Raw genomic sequence first — 15,835 nt, forward strand, 5'->3', positions numbered from 1 at the left:
TCGATCTCAGTGCACCTCCAACGAGCGTCAGTTCTAGTGAGGGTTTTGAATGCTTACGGTAACCCATTCGACGATCCTCTTTCATTCCGTTGAACCCAATCAGCGCCAGCGCTGAGATGACCGAGGCGAACAACTGCTCTCAACCGTCGCTTCCCTGGCTTGTCATTACGGCACTAGTTTCTCAATGACTCTTGCCCTGCTTCTGTTGTCGCCTCCTCGTCCTAGAATCCCTTATCAGCTGGTGAACGTGCCAACAGACTTCAGGACCCGATTTTACTCTCTGTCAAATGCCTTCACGCAACCTCTTGGCGCGCTGACTTGTTTTGAGCTATCGGCTTTTATTTTGTTCTGACTGTTGATCTCTCTTTCGTCGCCCTTGTTCTTTAGCGCCTTGATCTGAACTCGTCGTTATGCACCATCACCTAAACTCTTCGTGGGAGCTGGTTATTTGTACTTGTTTACTGCTCGGGGTATTTTGCTGTCCTTCGGGTTATTTTCGCGTTTATTTTCACCTTGGCAATTTATCTTGTCATCAAAGGCGCGGGAACCGGGTAGCTCCGCCTCGGCATCGGCCGCGAACAAAAGCCCGGTTTTCTCCCATTTCGTGCCTTCACTACCATCCAACCTTATCCACCATGAACATGTCCAGCGGCAGCTCCAGCATGAACGGCACCAGCTCGTCTGGCATGGGTGGCATGGACGGTTCAGGGAGCATGAACATGACGATGTCGGATAGCATGGAGATGTTCTTCCACTTCGCTCCGATCGACCATCTCCTCTTCAAGGCCTGGCAACCCAGCTCCGCAGGTGCTCTTGGGGGTGCTTGCGTCGGAATTTTCGTCTTTGCCATCCTCGAGCGTTTCCTCGCTGCTTGGTATCGCTACAAGGAAGCCCAATGGCGGATTGCGTTAGTGTCCATGACTCCCCTGTCTTCGTTTCTCGCTAATGTGTTGTTGCTTAGCGCTGGCAATGCTCTCGTCGCCGTCGCTCAAGACTGCCCCTGTGACGATCCCAAACAGTCTCCCTCGCTTACCGAGGATGCGGCATCCGGAAACAGGGTGACTACTGGACCGCGTGGCCTGATCGCTCCCTTCGTCCTTTCCCGCGAGCTCGCTCGAGGGGGCCTGATGGCCTTCCACTCGCTCATCTCATATGTGTTGATGTTGATTGTCATGCACGTGTCTCCCCCCTCCTCTCACCAGCCATTGTGCTCATTGTATGTAGGACATTCAACGCGGGGTTCATCTTATCGCTCGTCATCGGTCTTGGTGTCGGCGAATTCTTGACGGGCCGGGTAGCTCGGGTGTAGTGCATAGATTTCAGACTCCTGACGATAGGTCACTTTGGAGCTCTCCGTCCACCGCCCCTTCTTTTATCGCTGCACGATTACCTTTTGCCCTTTTTGTACTCTATCAACTATCGCCTCGCTTATCTGTTGCCCATTGGAATTATGGAAACTGAAGGACACTACACTAGCATACTTCGCCGCAAAACCCATTTGTTTCTCCATCGCTACCTGTCCATTCTCGCAATGCGATCCAATGGCATGTCGTTTCATCCCACAATGCATCGACCTGCTATGTGCCTGTGCCGCCGGAAGGATCGACCGTCGGCCCAGCCACTGCCCAACCTAGCGTATTCAACCCACGCCTCTGACGTTGCGAGCGTCTACGGCGAACACGAGACCTTGCAGGCTAAAATCAAACCTATCTAAGTTGTTTCATCTCCACCCTTCGATGCAGATGACCCCTACCATGATGTTTCCCCTGATCCTAGGAATCGGTATTGAGCAAGCGGGCCACAAGCGGGCTCCCGCTGTATCGCCCAAGGCTCTCCTTTGAGCGGCAGCCGGTTCTCTCCACTCGTCTGACCAGGCGTCCAGTATGATGGTTCTCTTGTTCAAGGGCTCGGTACCGGAAGCGAAGCATGGGTGGAGCAAAGCAACCGTTGGCTCGGTGAGTTCTATACCTGACCCTGATGCAGAAGCATGTACGTATATTTAGAGCGTCTTCTGTGATTCCCATTGTTCGTGCTTAATTACCCCTGGGATAAGCGCAAGGAGTCAGAGGTATAGATGCAGACCATGCATCGACTGAGATGCGGTGAGGGATGCAGTGGACGACCGGGCTCGCTTCGACAACGTCGTGTGCAGAGTGTTCGACTTAAACTTTGGAAGATACGAAGTTGGCAGAAGATGGCGCTCCGCACAAACGGAAGGCGGCATATATAGGCCATATGACTTCCGCGAGGTTAAGAGGGTGTGCCGCCGGTTTTAGCAGCAGCACCTACACAAAGGATGTCTTCAAGTGGCATCCATGTTTTATTTATACTCGTAATCTCCGCATTGCAGGCCGCTCTCGACTTGCTCTTTGTTATCGCCACTACAGCCCGATGGACGTCGCCGGGGACGCCACTTTATAGATTTGTGCGCTAAGTCATGTTTGACACATATTCATTTATGTAAGTAGCCTAGACTTCTGTTAGGATCGCAACATGGGCGGCCACTTTGCAGTACGTAAATATCGGTCAAGCGTTCAAATCCTTACTAACCTGAAAATGTTACGTTTTGGGATCTTGGGAAGGGAATCTGAGCCAATCCCAGCGTCGTTCAAGCTGTGGGGACGCGGTCATCATTTATGGCTATATATAAAGGCTGGTGAGGGTCAGATAAAGCTTTGCCTTATCGTGGCGCCAGAGCAAAGGTCGGTGGTCCTCCCTGACGGACAGGCATGTTTGATTGTTAACGTGACTGGTAAAGCAGGCCGCACACTTTGTCTCAGAAGGTACCAGCCCTCGTAAGTTCGGTACGCCACTAGACAGCCAGGGACTACCCTCACTCACCTGGATCATTGCAAGCTCCCGAACAGCTTAGAGCCGGGAGACAACGGGTCGAGCTACAAATGCTAGCCGAGAGAAATGTATAATCGTTTTCCCATCACCTTCTGCGGTATCACATGGCGGGTTGGCAACATATCATTCGATGTTGCTCTTGAACTTGGACTACCGCACCCCGACCCCGAAGGATATCGACGGCGTTGAACCACAATGTACGCGTTCAGAGTGGACTGAAAGCTATTATAGGACTGAAGCGACGTCAAGAACAACGTCTGTATCCTTCGCTGGGCATCGGGCGGACCGCACGCGAGATGAAAGACAGAAGAAGCAGCGGTGATTGACGCGCATGTTCCCACGCACAATCGCACCTCTTATATGGGCTGGCTCTCGCGTGGAGAATGGTTGGCGAACTTGCTTTCCGCTCAGTTCCGTGCTCGGTCTCCCCTCGTGCACTACAACGTACCCCAGCCTTCACAAGATGATGTTCTTCACGACCCTCTTCACGGCTGTTTCAGTGCTCGCGTCCTTGGCGAACGCCATCCCAGTGGGTACGCGCGATGTGGTAGATCCGCCCATCACGAGTCCGAATGCAAGCACTGTCTGGCATGCAGGCGAGACTCAGACGGTTACGTGGTGAGTTCGACTATTTCGTTGGTGCCATTGCGCTTGACTGAGCCGACTCTCAATCTCTAGGAGCACGGACAACCTCCCTTCTCAGCAGACGACCAGTACTGGAATGTTGGTTTTGGGTTATCAGTTCAACAACAGCGAGAACCTAATGCTGGGTATGTCTCTACGGAGCGTATCTTCATAAATCAGACCACTCATGTGCATTCTCTCTGTTATCCAGACAGCCCGCTCGCCACTGGCTTCCAGTACACCGACGGGCAGGCGCAGATCACGGTCCCTGATGTCCCCACCCGGAATGATTACATCGTCGTTTGTGAGTACCTGCAGGACCGCTGGCATTACGGCATATACTAACCTACTTCGTTAGTGTTCGGTGATTCGGGCAACGCAAGCCCTCAATTCACGATCATAGGCTCTTCCTCTTCATCTACGTCTTCATCGACATCCACGATACCCTCCGACTCTGCGACCGCCTCATCCGCCAGCTCTACAGCGACCAGCGTCTCGGACGCTTCTGGCTCGGAGTCTACGACACCTTCCCCCACAGACTCGGTTGCACCCTTGACTGCATTCTCGACCGCTACGTCAAGCTCTGCCTCTCCTTCCGGCGTTTCCACTCTTCCACCCGGTTGGACATCCAACACTTCTGCTGCCTCTTCGGCTCAGCCAACCTCCAGCACCAACGGTGCCTCTCAGCATAGCGGACGCAGTGCCATATTTGCTGTCCCTATTGTTGTTGGCTTGACGTCCCTCTTTGTCCTCTAAGGATACGAACCGCTACCATGACATGATTTCTCCACGCATATTTCCGCTCTTCTTTACGTTTTAACGCTTACTTAGGATCATCCTAATGATGTTCCTGAACATTCATCTTTGGGGGCAAATTTCTCTTTCTCGCCATTCATGTTGTACGATTATCACGGGCTTACGAAGTTACTTCTTTTACTGTGCTTTCGGTATTTGGCACTACGTCATCTGTATCATACATAACTCTGTACATACTACGAACACTCATGATTCGGCTGAAGGTCTACCCTGTCCGGCAGCCTTTTGATCCGCCTTCGAGGCAAGTCCGAGGCAGGTACATGTCCGCAGCTGGCACACTGTACTTATGTTCGGCCCGATTGGAGGCGATACCACTCGAGTAGGGCTCTACTCGGATCGCATGGCCGATGTGAGAGTCCAAGTCGACGGAAATGGGACGCGGCGTACACATGGATTCCAGAGGCATCATAAGGAACTTCACCTGTAAAAGAGCAAAGCCCATGGCAAAACCAGTGCATATGCCCGGCCTCATCTATGTCGGACCGGTCGGTAAGGTCTGGCTCAGGCATTTCTTGGGCAAGGAAGCTTCGCGCCGTCGACTGCTAGGGGAGAAGCCGACACTGCCGTCGGCTTAACCCTAGTCCTAGATACATGCTCTAGATCATGCTCCTTGAAGATGGTCTCATGTTATGAGATCGTTTCGAGGAGCATGTACCTAGGTGACACCTAGACGTTGAGAAAGTCACGCTCCGCATCTCTTGAACCTTCGATTAAGCCGCTTTAGACTCGGAAAGTGGCCCAGGACACGAAGGGCGCAGAGCCTGAGGTTCCTGACTGAGGGTCTCGGTCGTGGGAGCAATATTTCATACTTTCTGGATAAGACCGGACAAGATTGCGGCATTTGTAGCCTGCCTGGAGATTATCATTCACCAGAAAGCCATAAACATCTTGGTTATAGCTATCTACTGTGGTCATCAAACGCATTTAAGCCACCGTTTTTACAGCTGGGATGTGCACGAAAGATAGGAGTTCACAGCTCGCGATACGCACATCCAAGCTTAATCGCAGGTTAGGAACACGTCGAGGATCAAAATACTTACCCGAAGGTCCCTTGAACTATTAGGCCGCGACCGATGCGACCGACCGCACCTTTATCCACCACGAAGCTAGCACATATGCTCCCTCTTCTGTGGCGTTGCCGCCGTTCACCCCAGTTGTAGGTTCGGAACTCAGAGAAGAGTTTTGCCCTGCCTAGTCCCTCATTTCCGACGGATGCATGCATCTTCTCGAACTGTCCAAAGTCTGGCCGAGCGTAACCGAACTCAACGGCGGTGGTAGGAAACTTGCCTATGCCGACTTCAACCGCCTCGGACGGAATGAAAGACAGATCATGAGACGATGGCGACCCTCTTTCCTCCAACCAGGAAGCCCCTATTTGTCCCAAATTGTTGTTTCTCACCTTTGAAGCCTTCCGACCTTGACTGTGCACATCCAGGCCTCGAGCAACTTCCGCGTCCACCACGTGGCTTTAAGGGCCCAGCATCGCCACGCGGGGGCTTCCTTGGACAAAGCTTCGGTCATATCTCACGTCACACACGGTCACAAACTCTACTCCAATGCAAGTCCCTCTGTACTTTGGTATTCAAGATCGCCGGGTTTCACCGGCTATCGCACTCTAAGAGCTTATATAAACCCCTGAGGAAATGCTTCAAGCCTTCATCCCACCCCCTTACCTCCTAACATGGATAACACCAACGCAAGTGGCCTTCAAGCACAAGTCTCTCGCCTCGAGCATGAGGTGCATGCCCTCAGAACGCAGATTCATGCCTCGGACGATGAAACAATCACCATCTCCGAGTACATCTTAACCAGACTGGAGCAGATGGGTGTCGAGGTATGCATCCCCCTATTGCCATGCTATGCTAGCTGAGGCCTGTCATTTGCAGTCAATCTTTGGTGTTCCTGGTGACTTCAATATGCGTGAGTCCACACAGTTCGCGCTAATTAGCCAGTGACACCTTACCCCTAGAATAGCGTTCTTGGTACGTTCATCTTTCAAAGATGCGACTATGGTACTCATGGTGGCATCAAGGACTACGTAGAGGATCACCCGAAGATCAAGTGGATTGGATGCTGGTGCGTACAATATCTTCGGTAGCCGTTGACTAACACGTGGACACCCAGCAACGAACTCAATGCTTCGCATGCTGCGGATGGCTATTCTCGCGTCAAGGAGCATGGGATCGGTGTCATAGTGACAACGTATGTGGTCTCATAATGCATCCTCGAAGCTCCCTTCAATGCGTCTTCTATCAGGTTCGGAGTCGGAGAACTCATCGCGATGAATGGAGTTGCCGGAGGTGTGGTCCAAATGATCTGATATGTAACGGTCCTGACCAGTGGCTGTAGCCTTCTCCGAGATGGTTCCCGTGTTACACATCGTCGGCGTACCGAGTACTCTGCAGCAGAAGCAGAAGCCTATTCTCCACCATACTCTCGGTGACGGCAGGCAAGTGGCATAACACATGCCTTGAACTGGACGTTCTGATGTCGTCTAGGTTTGACGCATATACGAAGGCTGCGGCACAAACCACCATTGCACAAGCGGCTATCGTGGACAAAGTGACTGCTGGACCTGAAATCGACCGAGTTCTTGCCCAAGCTATCACGACGGTCAGTCGCATATGTGCATTAGCTCGAATTATCGCGATGTCTAACGAACTGTAGGCTCGTCCAGTATACTTGACGCTTCCAATGGACTTGGTTTCTACCAAGATCTCGGCTAAAAGGCTCAAGGTTGAGCTCCCTCGGAGCCCCCCACCGAATGATTCTGAGGTCGAAGCCTTCGTGCTCGATGAGATAGTCAAGCTCGTTGAGGCCGCTGACCAAGACGTCGTGATCCTCACCGATGCCTGCGTCATCCGTCACCACGTACGGCAAGAAGTGAATGATCTGATTCACAAGACGCATTTCCCTGTTTACTCCTCGCCCATGGGCAAAACATCTGTTAACGAGAATTACGAGCGCTACGGAGGCGTATGTTCCTTTACCATGATTCATGCCTGCTGGCTGATCCAGTGTTCTAGGTGTATGTTGGCCTTAACTCCCACCCGAAGATTAAGGAGAAGGTCGAGAATGCGAAACTCATCCTCTCAATCGGCTCGTTGAAGAGCGATTTTAACACTGGCATGTTCACGTACAGCGTCCCAGCGTCGCGGACCGTCGAGGTATAGTGTGCAGTCTTCATCATCGACGACGTCACTGATTGGGTCAACTGTAGCTGCACTCTGGCCACACTCTGATCCGTCATGCTCAGTTCCCCGGCATTGGTATGAAAAAACTCCTGCCTAAGCTCACTGAGCGCTTGCATAAGTTCGAAGAGGACGCGAAGCAGCTTCCTCTTCCTCAGTACAAAGCTCTTATCCCCGACGAAAAGGACGACATTATCTCTCAAGCTTACTTCTGGCCACGCATGGGCCAGTTCTTCAAGCCAAAAGATGTCATCGTGGCCGAAACTGGTTCGTTTTTAGCTCCTAACTAGATCCGAGTAGAAACGCTTACGACGCCTCAGGCACGTCAAGCTTCGGTATCCTCGATGTTGAGCTTCCCGAGGACTCCATTTTCGTCGCACAAATATTGTTCGGCAGCATTGGCTGGTCTGTCGGTAAGATCCTTTCATCTTTTCAGCGCTGAGGACCCAGTAACCAATGTTACGTAGGTACTACGCTGGGAGCCGCTGTTGCTGCTCGTGAACGCCATCTTGGGCGCACGATACTGTTTGTCGGCGATGGTAGTCTCCAAGTCACCGCCCAAGAGCTGTCGACGATGACAGCTAAGGGCGTGCATCCGATACTTTTCGTGCTCAATAACAACGGTTATGTTATTGAGCGTCATTTGCATGGAATGGATAGGTGAGTTATCGAAACGCCTGTTATAAACAATATCGCTTAACCCCGCCCAGAGATTACAACAACATCGTGGACTGGTAAGCCGCCGTCAATTTGTCAGTGTACGGGATCTTGACAAACCTTGTAGGAATTACACGTCGCTTCTCACTACCTTTGGTGACAAGGATGGCTCTCGCTCTCGCTCCTATACCGTCCACAACAAAAAGGAGTTGAACGACCTGCTCGAGGACGAGACATTCGCGAAGGCGGACAAGATCCAGCTCGTTGAGGTTATGATGGATAGATATGACGCTCCGCGTGCGCTGAAGGCATCTGCGCAGCTTAGCGAGGCGATGGCGAAAAGGATAGCAGAGCAAGACCCAGAGGCTTGATTTTTGGTCAAACCCGGCTGTAACTTGGGCTTTCGTTGTAAGATGGGGAAAATGGACTTTTATCAAGTAGAACTGTACATTACCTAGCATTTCAATGTGATTCTCTCCCTTCACTGCCTTCATTGTCGTTCCTACAAAAATTTCATAGCAACAGGGGCTGACTCTCCCTGGTTGGGCGACAGGCTGTTGGAAAGTTGAAATGTGGAAACCGCGTTTTCAACAGCCACGTGACCGACGCGTACCTCGTGAACTTTGCCTTGCAATTTAGCCAGTTATCCATTGACTCACTACCATCGACCAACACTATCGCACTGTCCGACCCATGAGCTAAACATCTGTATCTGTATCATCTATCATCATCATCTTATATTATCATTCTCTTTGATTCACCGGACGACCATGTCGCGCCATTCCGTACCCAGACAAATCGGAAACTATTGGCTGGAGGAGTGCTTGGGCTCGGGCTACTCTGGTGCGCTGAGCAACTATCCAATTCCACTAATTCTAAGCACCTACTAGGCTCCATCTTCAAGGCTGTCCATATTCACAGCGGCACACGAGTAGCCCTCAAAATCCAAGACGTCGACCATGAGTGCCCGACCAACCGATATGAGCGTCACATATATCCGCATCTGCAGGGAGGAGAGGGAATGCCTACACTATGGGCTTCGGGAGTAGAGGGTAAATGGGACTATCTTGTCATCGATCTACTGGGTACGAGCTTGGAGAAGGTACACAAGAGCAGTGGAAAGCCATCTATGGACCTTCGGAGTGTATGCGCGATCGCGGTACAGTTGGTGCGTGGTAGCCTACAACATCATTTCTACACACCCTAATCTGTCTCAGATTGGCCTATTAGAGACGATGCACAACCGAGGCGTCTTGCATCGTGATATCCAGCTTGGCAACTGCGTCCTCGGCCTCGCTCCGAAACATACGCGAATATACATGATCGACTTCGGCTTCTCGAAACAGTACATCGATCCGCACACCCACCGACACATACCAGACAGCAAGGAGAAGCGCGACTTCCTGGGCAACTATTGGTTCACCTCGGTGAATGTACACTGCCGTGGCAAAGGTGGGTATCCTACGCCCTATCCCGAAAACGGTGTTTGACCGGCTTGACGTCTAGTACCCTCTCGCCGTGATGATCTCGAAGCAGCAGCCCTGATGCTCATCCATCTCTTGACGCCTTACGGTTTGCCATGGACGAGAAACGGCGTGCCCAAGACAGACTATGCCCACAACAAGATTAAACGAGCCAAGAAGAGCGCATTGCCTGAGGATCTGTGCCAGGGGATACCGCAAGAGTTCGAGGACTTCCTTCGATACTGCCGACGGCTGAAGTTCTATGAGTGCCCAGACTACAAGCAGTGGATCGGCGCCTTCAAGGACCTCGCCCAGGATAAAGGGTTTGGAAGCGTGGACGAGTTCATCTGGCCACCGCCTCCTCTCCCCACGCCGATTATATCGGCACAGGTACATACATCCCTCTGTAACGTGTTTCAGTCTAATATCTGTCATTCTCAGGCTCGCATCCGGAAGTCAAAGAGTCCCGGTTTCACCGATGCCCAAATCGAGGAGGCGCTTAATGGACTGGCCAATCTGAAGCTTACGAACCGCCCGATCTTGGGGGAGAAGACCAATATTCAGCAAGGTTCCGGAAAGAGCGATGCACAGCGGAAGAAGGCGAAGGAGATCATCGAGCTCAGCAGCGATGACGAGGATTCCTCGGGCCAATTGCCGCCTACGCGCATGGGCAAAGCGATGGAGCTGCAGCGGTTCACGAAGACTGTCAGCAATGCAACCGACAACCAGGCTCTGGCCGACGTGGTCAGGCAGTTTTCCAAGTTCCACCAGACCAATCGATCGCGTACGCTCACAAAGGAAGGATTCGCATTCCTCGACGCCCTGCACAGGCAGCTCGCGGATCCATCCGTCTATGTGATACCACGGCGCACGTCACGCAACGATAGTCAGAACTCGCAAGTCGTCGGGGTCAGCGATAAGCTGATTGCCATCGCGAGCTTGAGACGTCAAGTGGCGATTGTTGCGGACAAACGCGCGCTGGCGAAGATGGTCGCCGATTTCTCGACAATTACAAGTCGCACCACGTCTCGGACGATCACCAAGGACGGGTTGGCGTTCCTAGATGGGGTTGCGGATCGATTGCAGGCACTTGGCTAATTGTCTGGGGTGGTCTTTTGGGGAGGCCGTCGCTCGCGCTCGGGAGTCGTTCTCTGAACCAGGCGCCGAGGACCGTGTGAGGACTTTTCTTGGTTCCCGTAAACTTCCGTACATAGCTATTTTTCTAGTTATCGATATCATATTTGCTAGTACTCGCTATGTATTTGCTATCGACCTCGGCCGAGACGTGGTTCACCATGAGCAGTTGCTGTGTGCATAGGTGTGCTGCCCCAGCGGAACCCCTGAAAGGACAAGAGCGGCGGTTGTTGCACTTTGATAGCTGAAATGACAGCTGAAATCAGCTGCATCTTGTGGAGATAATAAGATCACCCCACACCACTATGAGATCAACGGAAGTAAAAAGACCGAATCCGGTCGGAGTGGCGTCCGATAAGGATGGGGTTGCAAGCGTCTCAACAACTGTAGACTAGAGGCTTCTTGACTGGCATTTCCAGGAGTTGCAAAGTAACCCAACATAAGAGTCTACAGGGTGGAAAACAGACTCTCGGGCCAAATGGTTTGTTTTACGCACGATAGGTTGCGCGGAATCGATATCGCGACAATTCCAACGCGAATTACTGTTCGGTTCACCATTCACCGCGCACGTGCATCCGGAAATGACCGAACTCTAATTTGCCCCAAAGGAAATTTAAAGCAGCTCTGCGTGAAGCCCGTCCCTAGGTTTTCTTACCCTCCCCTCCCCTTTCCCCTTTCCCCCTCCCATATTTTTTCTTCGTTCTTTTCTTTCATAGACTAGACCGTTCTCAATTCAACGTAAGACGACGGCGACCTATACAACATGGGTGTAGCAACCAAGACAGACAGCGCGTCTGTCAAACAGAATGAAATCGTTATCCCCGACCTCACCATCAAGGACCTGCTGAGTGCCATCCCGTACGTGCTTTCGACGTGTCGCTGGGCACTTGCAATCCATTGGTACTCAAGCCTTTGCTGTGTAGTGCGCATTGTCACAAGCGGTCCGCGTTTAGGTCGTCGCTCTACATGTACGTGTTCGCTGCTCAACATTCACGTGTGAACCATCCTCATTTTTGCCACCCTCCAGTGTTTGGGACCTGGTAGTCATTGGATCCGTTTACAAGGCTGCAACATATCTCGACGCTTTCATCACGCCCTCGCAACTGAGCCTCCCCCACCCGTACCTCTACCCCTTCGCTCGTTTCGCTGTCTGGGCCGTCTACAGCTTCTGGGTCGGCCTCTTCGCCACCGGTCTCTGGGTCATCGCCCATGAGTGTGGTCACCAAGCCTTCTCCGAGTCTAAGTTCGTCAACAACTTTGTTGGTTGGGTCCTTCACTCCGCGTACGTTTTTTCGGTGTTTCATTAATATTCCACGTGACTCATTACCACGTCGGTGACGATTTCGAACACGCAGCCTCGGTGTGCCTTATCACTCTTGGAGAGTAACGCACGCGAAGCACCATGCTTCGACCGCCCACATGACTCAGGACCAGGTTTACGTTCCGAAGTCCCGGTCGCAGCTTGGCCTCCCGCCGTTTGACCCCACCAAGGAAGACATACATGGCGCCAACGTCAGCGAGGAAGTCAAGCAGGAGCTTTGGGAAGCCATTGGCGACTCACCTATTGGTGCTGCTTTGGGATGCGCTACCTACTTGGTATGTTTCAGTGATAATATTTTCGAGGCCTTCTCGCTGACTGTAGGCATGCAGCTCGGTGGTTGGATCATGTACCTTACCATTAACGCATCTGGCCAGAAGAGATACCCCAAGGGCACCAACCGTAAGGTCATCGTCCGTCAAAATTTAAGACATAGACTAACTCTTCGCCAGACTTCAAGCCCACCGCCGTCATGTTCCAGCCTCACCACTACGGACAGATCGTCCTTTCTGACGTTGGCATATTGCTCTGGCTTGGTGCTGTTGCTTACTCCATCTACACGTATGGATTCTCGACTGTTTTCCGTCTTTACCTGGTCCCCTACGTCTGGTAAGCGCCTGTCATGATTCCGGCAGACATTCCACTAATCAACTGCTGCTCAGGGTGAACCACTGGCTCGTCCTCATCACCTTCCTCCAGCATACCGACCCCATTCTCCCCCACTACCGCGCTCCCGAGTTCACCTTCCCCCGTGGTGCCCTTTCTACTCTCGATCGCCAACTTCTTGGTGGCTGCGGCAAGATCATGGGATGGATTGGTGCCCACGCAACCCACGGTATTTCGGAGACCCACGTTGCCCATCACGTCTGCAGCAAGATCCCTCACTACCATGCGTACGTCTATCCCTGTGTAGCATCACCTAATGAAAACTCATGCTCCCTTCTGATATAGTTGGGAGGCTTCCGCCGCTCTTCGCAAGGTTCTCGACCCGGCTGGCATCAGGCTCGAGGGCGCTCCTGGTGGCTGGGGCGAGATGTACCGCGTCTTCAGGGAATGCAGGTTCGTTGAGGACGAAGGCAACATCCTGTTTTACAAGAATGCCTACGGTGTTGCTGCTTCGCGTCCCTCGCATCGTAGCGACGGTGATGCCAGCGACTCTGGTATCGAGGTGGATAAGCTCTGAGCTCTACTTTCTCGTCTGTTTGGCAGCACATCCATAGAGGGTTTTTAGACGGTTACGCTAGAGGGTCCTGGGCGACCCATACGAAAAGTTATCACGGCCTTACATAGTCTAATGTTAATCAGACAATCGGAAACAAATAATCAAAGCCACCGCCAGTGCTTACCGCGCTTACCACTGAGCTGCTTGAGGTGTCGCACAAGTTTCGCATGAGCAACTGCAGATGCTTGGGGTATGGGCCAAGGATAGGGGCTTCGTTACGCCGTGAGAATGCATCAGGGGACAGATTTACCCCACCCCTTTGGATTGTATGCGCCATCTTGCCGATCCATGGGCAGTATAATTCTTCAGTGACTTTGCCGCCCAGCATTGGCGCTCTTTTGAAAGGTAGGGGAGAAAAGGTGAGGGTCGATGAACCCCGCCAACTTGAAGCTTGAAGCTTGAAGCTTGAAGCCCCAGGCACCAGACACTGAAACCAAGGTCCCGCAAAACATATGGTACATCTCTGGTCGGAATTCTTCGTAAAAAGCGAGTGTTTTACGGGCTCTTGGTCTTGGTCTTACCTTGTCTCCTTGAATGTCCGGGTGCCATCATCAAGGAACCGAAATTGAGGTGCGGAAGGGATGAAAATAGGCTGGACTTACTTATCCCGCTTCAAGATGTAAACGAATGATGGAATTGCCTGGCAATGCGAGATTCGGGTTGTTCGTACCTGTTGTGGATAGACCACCTGCTTATCGGCGCGACGTACGTTTCATTGCTCTATGATGTGCTGAGCCGTAACGTTCAGAATCATCCGAAGGAGATAACATTGTGCTGGGTAAGCGCTTGTTTCCCGTAGGTCGCATTCGCAATTATGCTAACAGTTCCTCTACAGACCCTCAAAATTTGCCTCAATATGCTCAGGACTCCAGCCGTCGGGGGTCAGGACCACTGAGCGTTGCCATGATCAAACCCAGAGTATTATCCGAGGTCTGTACCTACCCATAGAGTTGAGGAAGCGTCCCACGCCCCATGAAGAATCTGAGCTTCCGAGGACGCGAAGTGGCACCGTGTCTCTGTCGTGTTCCCGGCAGAAGCACCTTATCCCGGATTCTCATGCCGCTGAAACCAATCAGCTCACTACCATCTTTCATTGGCGGCGATTTGCATCACCCAGATACGTTCGATGTTCCAGCCAGCTATCTGCTGTTGAAGTTTCTTACAGCAATGTATGCGCCTTTTTGCTCCGAGTTGCCTGGAACCACCCTGGAATCTTCGGGCCGTACGCGTGGGGGGCTGACATCCCCAGGAAGAGCTTGAAATTCCTGCAAGCTTGTAAGGAGCGCGTTAACCCCACAGTGGGAGAGGGATCCTCTTATTTCCCCACCGACAGCACTTTACGTGAACGCATCAGCCGGTTCTGGGAGGATAAGGCGACCTGATATATGGAGACCGCCCCGACGGAAGATGAGAATGCTCTGGTTCGCCCTCAGCCTCGAACCTCAACGAAGACGGCCGACGTATTCAAAGGCGCCTGACTCGGGTTGGACGCACTGTCGGGATGGGCACTTCAGAGGGCGGGTTGAACAAAACGGATGCAGAACAAGGGAGGGACGGCGATAGGTGAGTTTTGCCGTTTGCAGTGCCTTGCGGTGGTAATGAAGATTTTGATCGACACATGTAGAACGATCCACCTCCTTGAGCAGATTCTAGACACGTTGCACAGCAGTAAAACTCCTGCACGCTATGACGGAACGGACATTCGGTCTCAATTCTGGACCATCTATCAACAGGAGGCAAATGAGTACGACATGGACTTTGTGGACAAATACAAGGGTGATATGGACATCGTCCTTATTTTCGTGCGTCCCGTTTCACTTTTGCCGGCCACAGCGCCTCACCCGGGATTCGCTCCAGTCGGGTCTTTTCTCAGCAGTCTCAACCTCGTTCGTTTGCGCGTTTCAAGGCGACCTGGGCCCCGACCACGACGCCAACACCCATATTCTCCTCAAAATCCTGATCCACACCATTGATCCCAGTGCGTTTGCTAACGATCCCTCAGCACTCCAGCTCCGCGTATGGCAGGGCCCGGATGCGCTTGTGATTTGGGCGCAGTCGCTGATGTACGCCAGTATTGCCACCAGCGTTCTCGCAGCTCTAGGAGCCGTGCTAGGAAAACAGTGGCTTTCCCAATATAGGCGATTTGGACGTGGTTCCGCCGATGCTCGAGGGAGGCGCCGACAAGCCAAGTTGAATGGCGTCGAGGCTTGGCACCTCGAGGCTGTGCTCGAAGCACTTCCGATTTTACTCCAGATTTCTCTCCTTCTCTTCGGTATTGGGCTCTCGGCCAACATCTGGGGTCAAGAATGGATCATCGCGAGTGTACTCGTCATAAGCACCGTTTTTGGATTTTTGTTCTACGTTGGCATCGTGGTATCCTCCATGATATCCAGCTCCTGTCCCTTCCGGTCTACGACAACTCGGTTTCTTCATCTCATATTCAAACCCCTAAAGTCGTTCTGGGAGCTCCTGAAGAGGCAAGAGGGCCTTCTCACCTCAGCATTCCCTTGGCCCTCAGGGTTTATCGACATCGCACTGACACGTGTGCGAAGCCTCTTCA

The 15,835-nt window shown here is 52.3% G+C and overlaps 5 protein-coding genes across 5 annotated transcripts; all 5 read left to right on the top strand.

Annotated features, from left to right (window-relative positions):
- The first annotated feature begins 615 nt into the window (after nt 1–615).
- CONPUDRAFT_82327 (Ctr copper transporter) lies at nt 616–1,641 on the top strand. Its single transcript, XM_007770520.1, has 3 exons — nt 616–907; nt 962–1,174; nt 1,225–1,641. Exons 1-3 carry the CDS (start codon nt 636–638, stop codon nt 1,307–1,309), a joined length of 570 nt encoding a protein of 189 aa, XP_007768710.1. The 5' UTR covers nt 616–635; the 3' UTR covers nt 1,310–1,641.
- A 1,513-nt stretch (nt 1,642–3,154) lies between these two features.
- Nucleotides 3,155–4,337, top strand: CONPUDRAFT_82328 (uncharacterized protein). The gene is made up of 4 exons (XM_007770521.1): nt 3,155–3,468; nt 3,529–3,620; nt 3,686–3,778; nt 3,833–4,337. The coding sequence occupies exons 1-4, from the start codon at nt 3,314–3,316 to the stop codon at nt 4,228–4,230; spliced, it is 738 nt and encodes a 245-aa protein (XP_007768711.1). The 5' UTR covers nt 3,155–3,313; the 3' UTR covers nt 4,231–4,337.
- Nucleotides 4,338–5,955: 1,618 nt separating this feature from the next.
- CONPUDRAFT_82330 (pyruvate decarboxylase) lies at nt 5,956–8,667 on the top strand. Its single transcript, XM_007770522.1, has 15 exons — nt 5,956–6,124; nt 6,177–6,210; nt 6,265–6,272; nt 6,323–6,366; nt 6,415–6,492; nt 6,547–6,590; nt 6,640–6,739; nt 6,789–6,903; nt 6,958–7,266; nt 7,317–7,457; nt 7,511–7,748; nt 7,802–7,894; nt 7,949–8,141; nt 8,192–8,215; nt 8,266–8,667. Exons 1-15 carry the CDS (start codon nt 5,972–5,974, stop codon nt 8,507–8,509), a joined length of 1,818 nt encoding a protein of 605 aa, XP_007768712.1. The 5' UTR covers nt 5,956–5,971; the 3' UTR covers nt 8,510–8,667.
- Nucleotides 8,668–8,850: 183 nt separating this feature from the next.
- On the top strand, nt 8,851–10,874 carry CONPUDRAFT_82332 (kinase-like protein). The gene is made up of 5 exons (XM_007770523.1): nt 8,851–8,981; nt 9,029–9,306; nt 9,356–9,590; nt 9,645–9,991; nt 10,043–10,874. Exons 1-5 carry the CDS (start codon nt 8,909–8,911, stop codon nt 10,697–10,699), a joined length of 1,590 nt encoding a protein of 529 aa, XP_007768713.1. The 5' UTR covers nt 8,851–8,908; the 3' UTR covers nt 10,700–10,874.
- A 624-nt stretch (nt 10,875–11,498) lies between these two features.
- On the top strand, nt 11,499–13,236 carry CONPUDRAFT_56006 (oleoyl phosphatidylcholine desaturase; the record flags this gene model as incomplete). Its single annotated transcript, XM_007770048.1, has 8 exons — nt 11,499–11,593; nt 11,659–11,703; nt 11,763–12,017; nt 12,091–12,331; nt 12,386–12,455; nt 12,506–12,662; nt 12,716–12,946; nt 13,005–13,236. 8 exons carry the CDS (start codon nt 11,499–11,501, stop codon nt 13,234–13,236), a joined length of 1,326 nt encoding a protein of 441 aa, XP_007768238.1.
- Between the last annotated feature and the right edge of the window lie 2,599 nt (nt 13,237–15,835).

This window comes from Coniophora puteana (genome assembly GCF_000271625.1).
Source record: "Coniophora puteana RWD-64-598 SS2 unplaced genomic scaffold CONPUscaffold_6, whole genome shotgun sequence".
Lineage (NCBI taxonomy): Eukaryota > Fungi > Basidiomycota > Agaricomycetes > Boletales > Coniophoraceae > Coniophora > Coniophora puteana.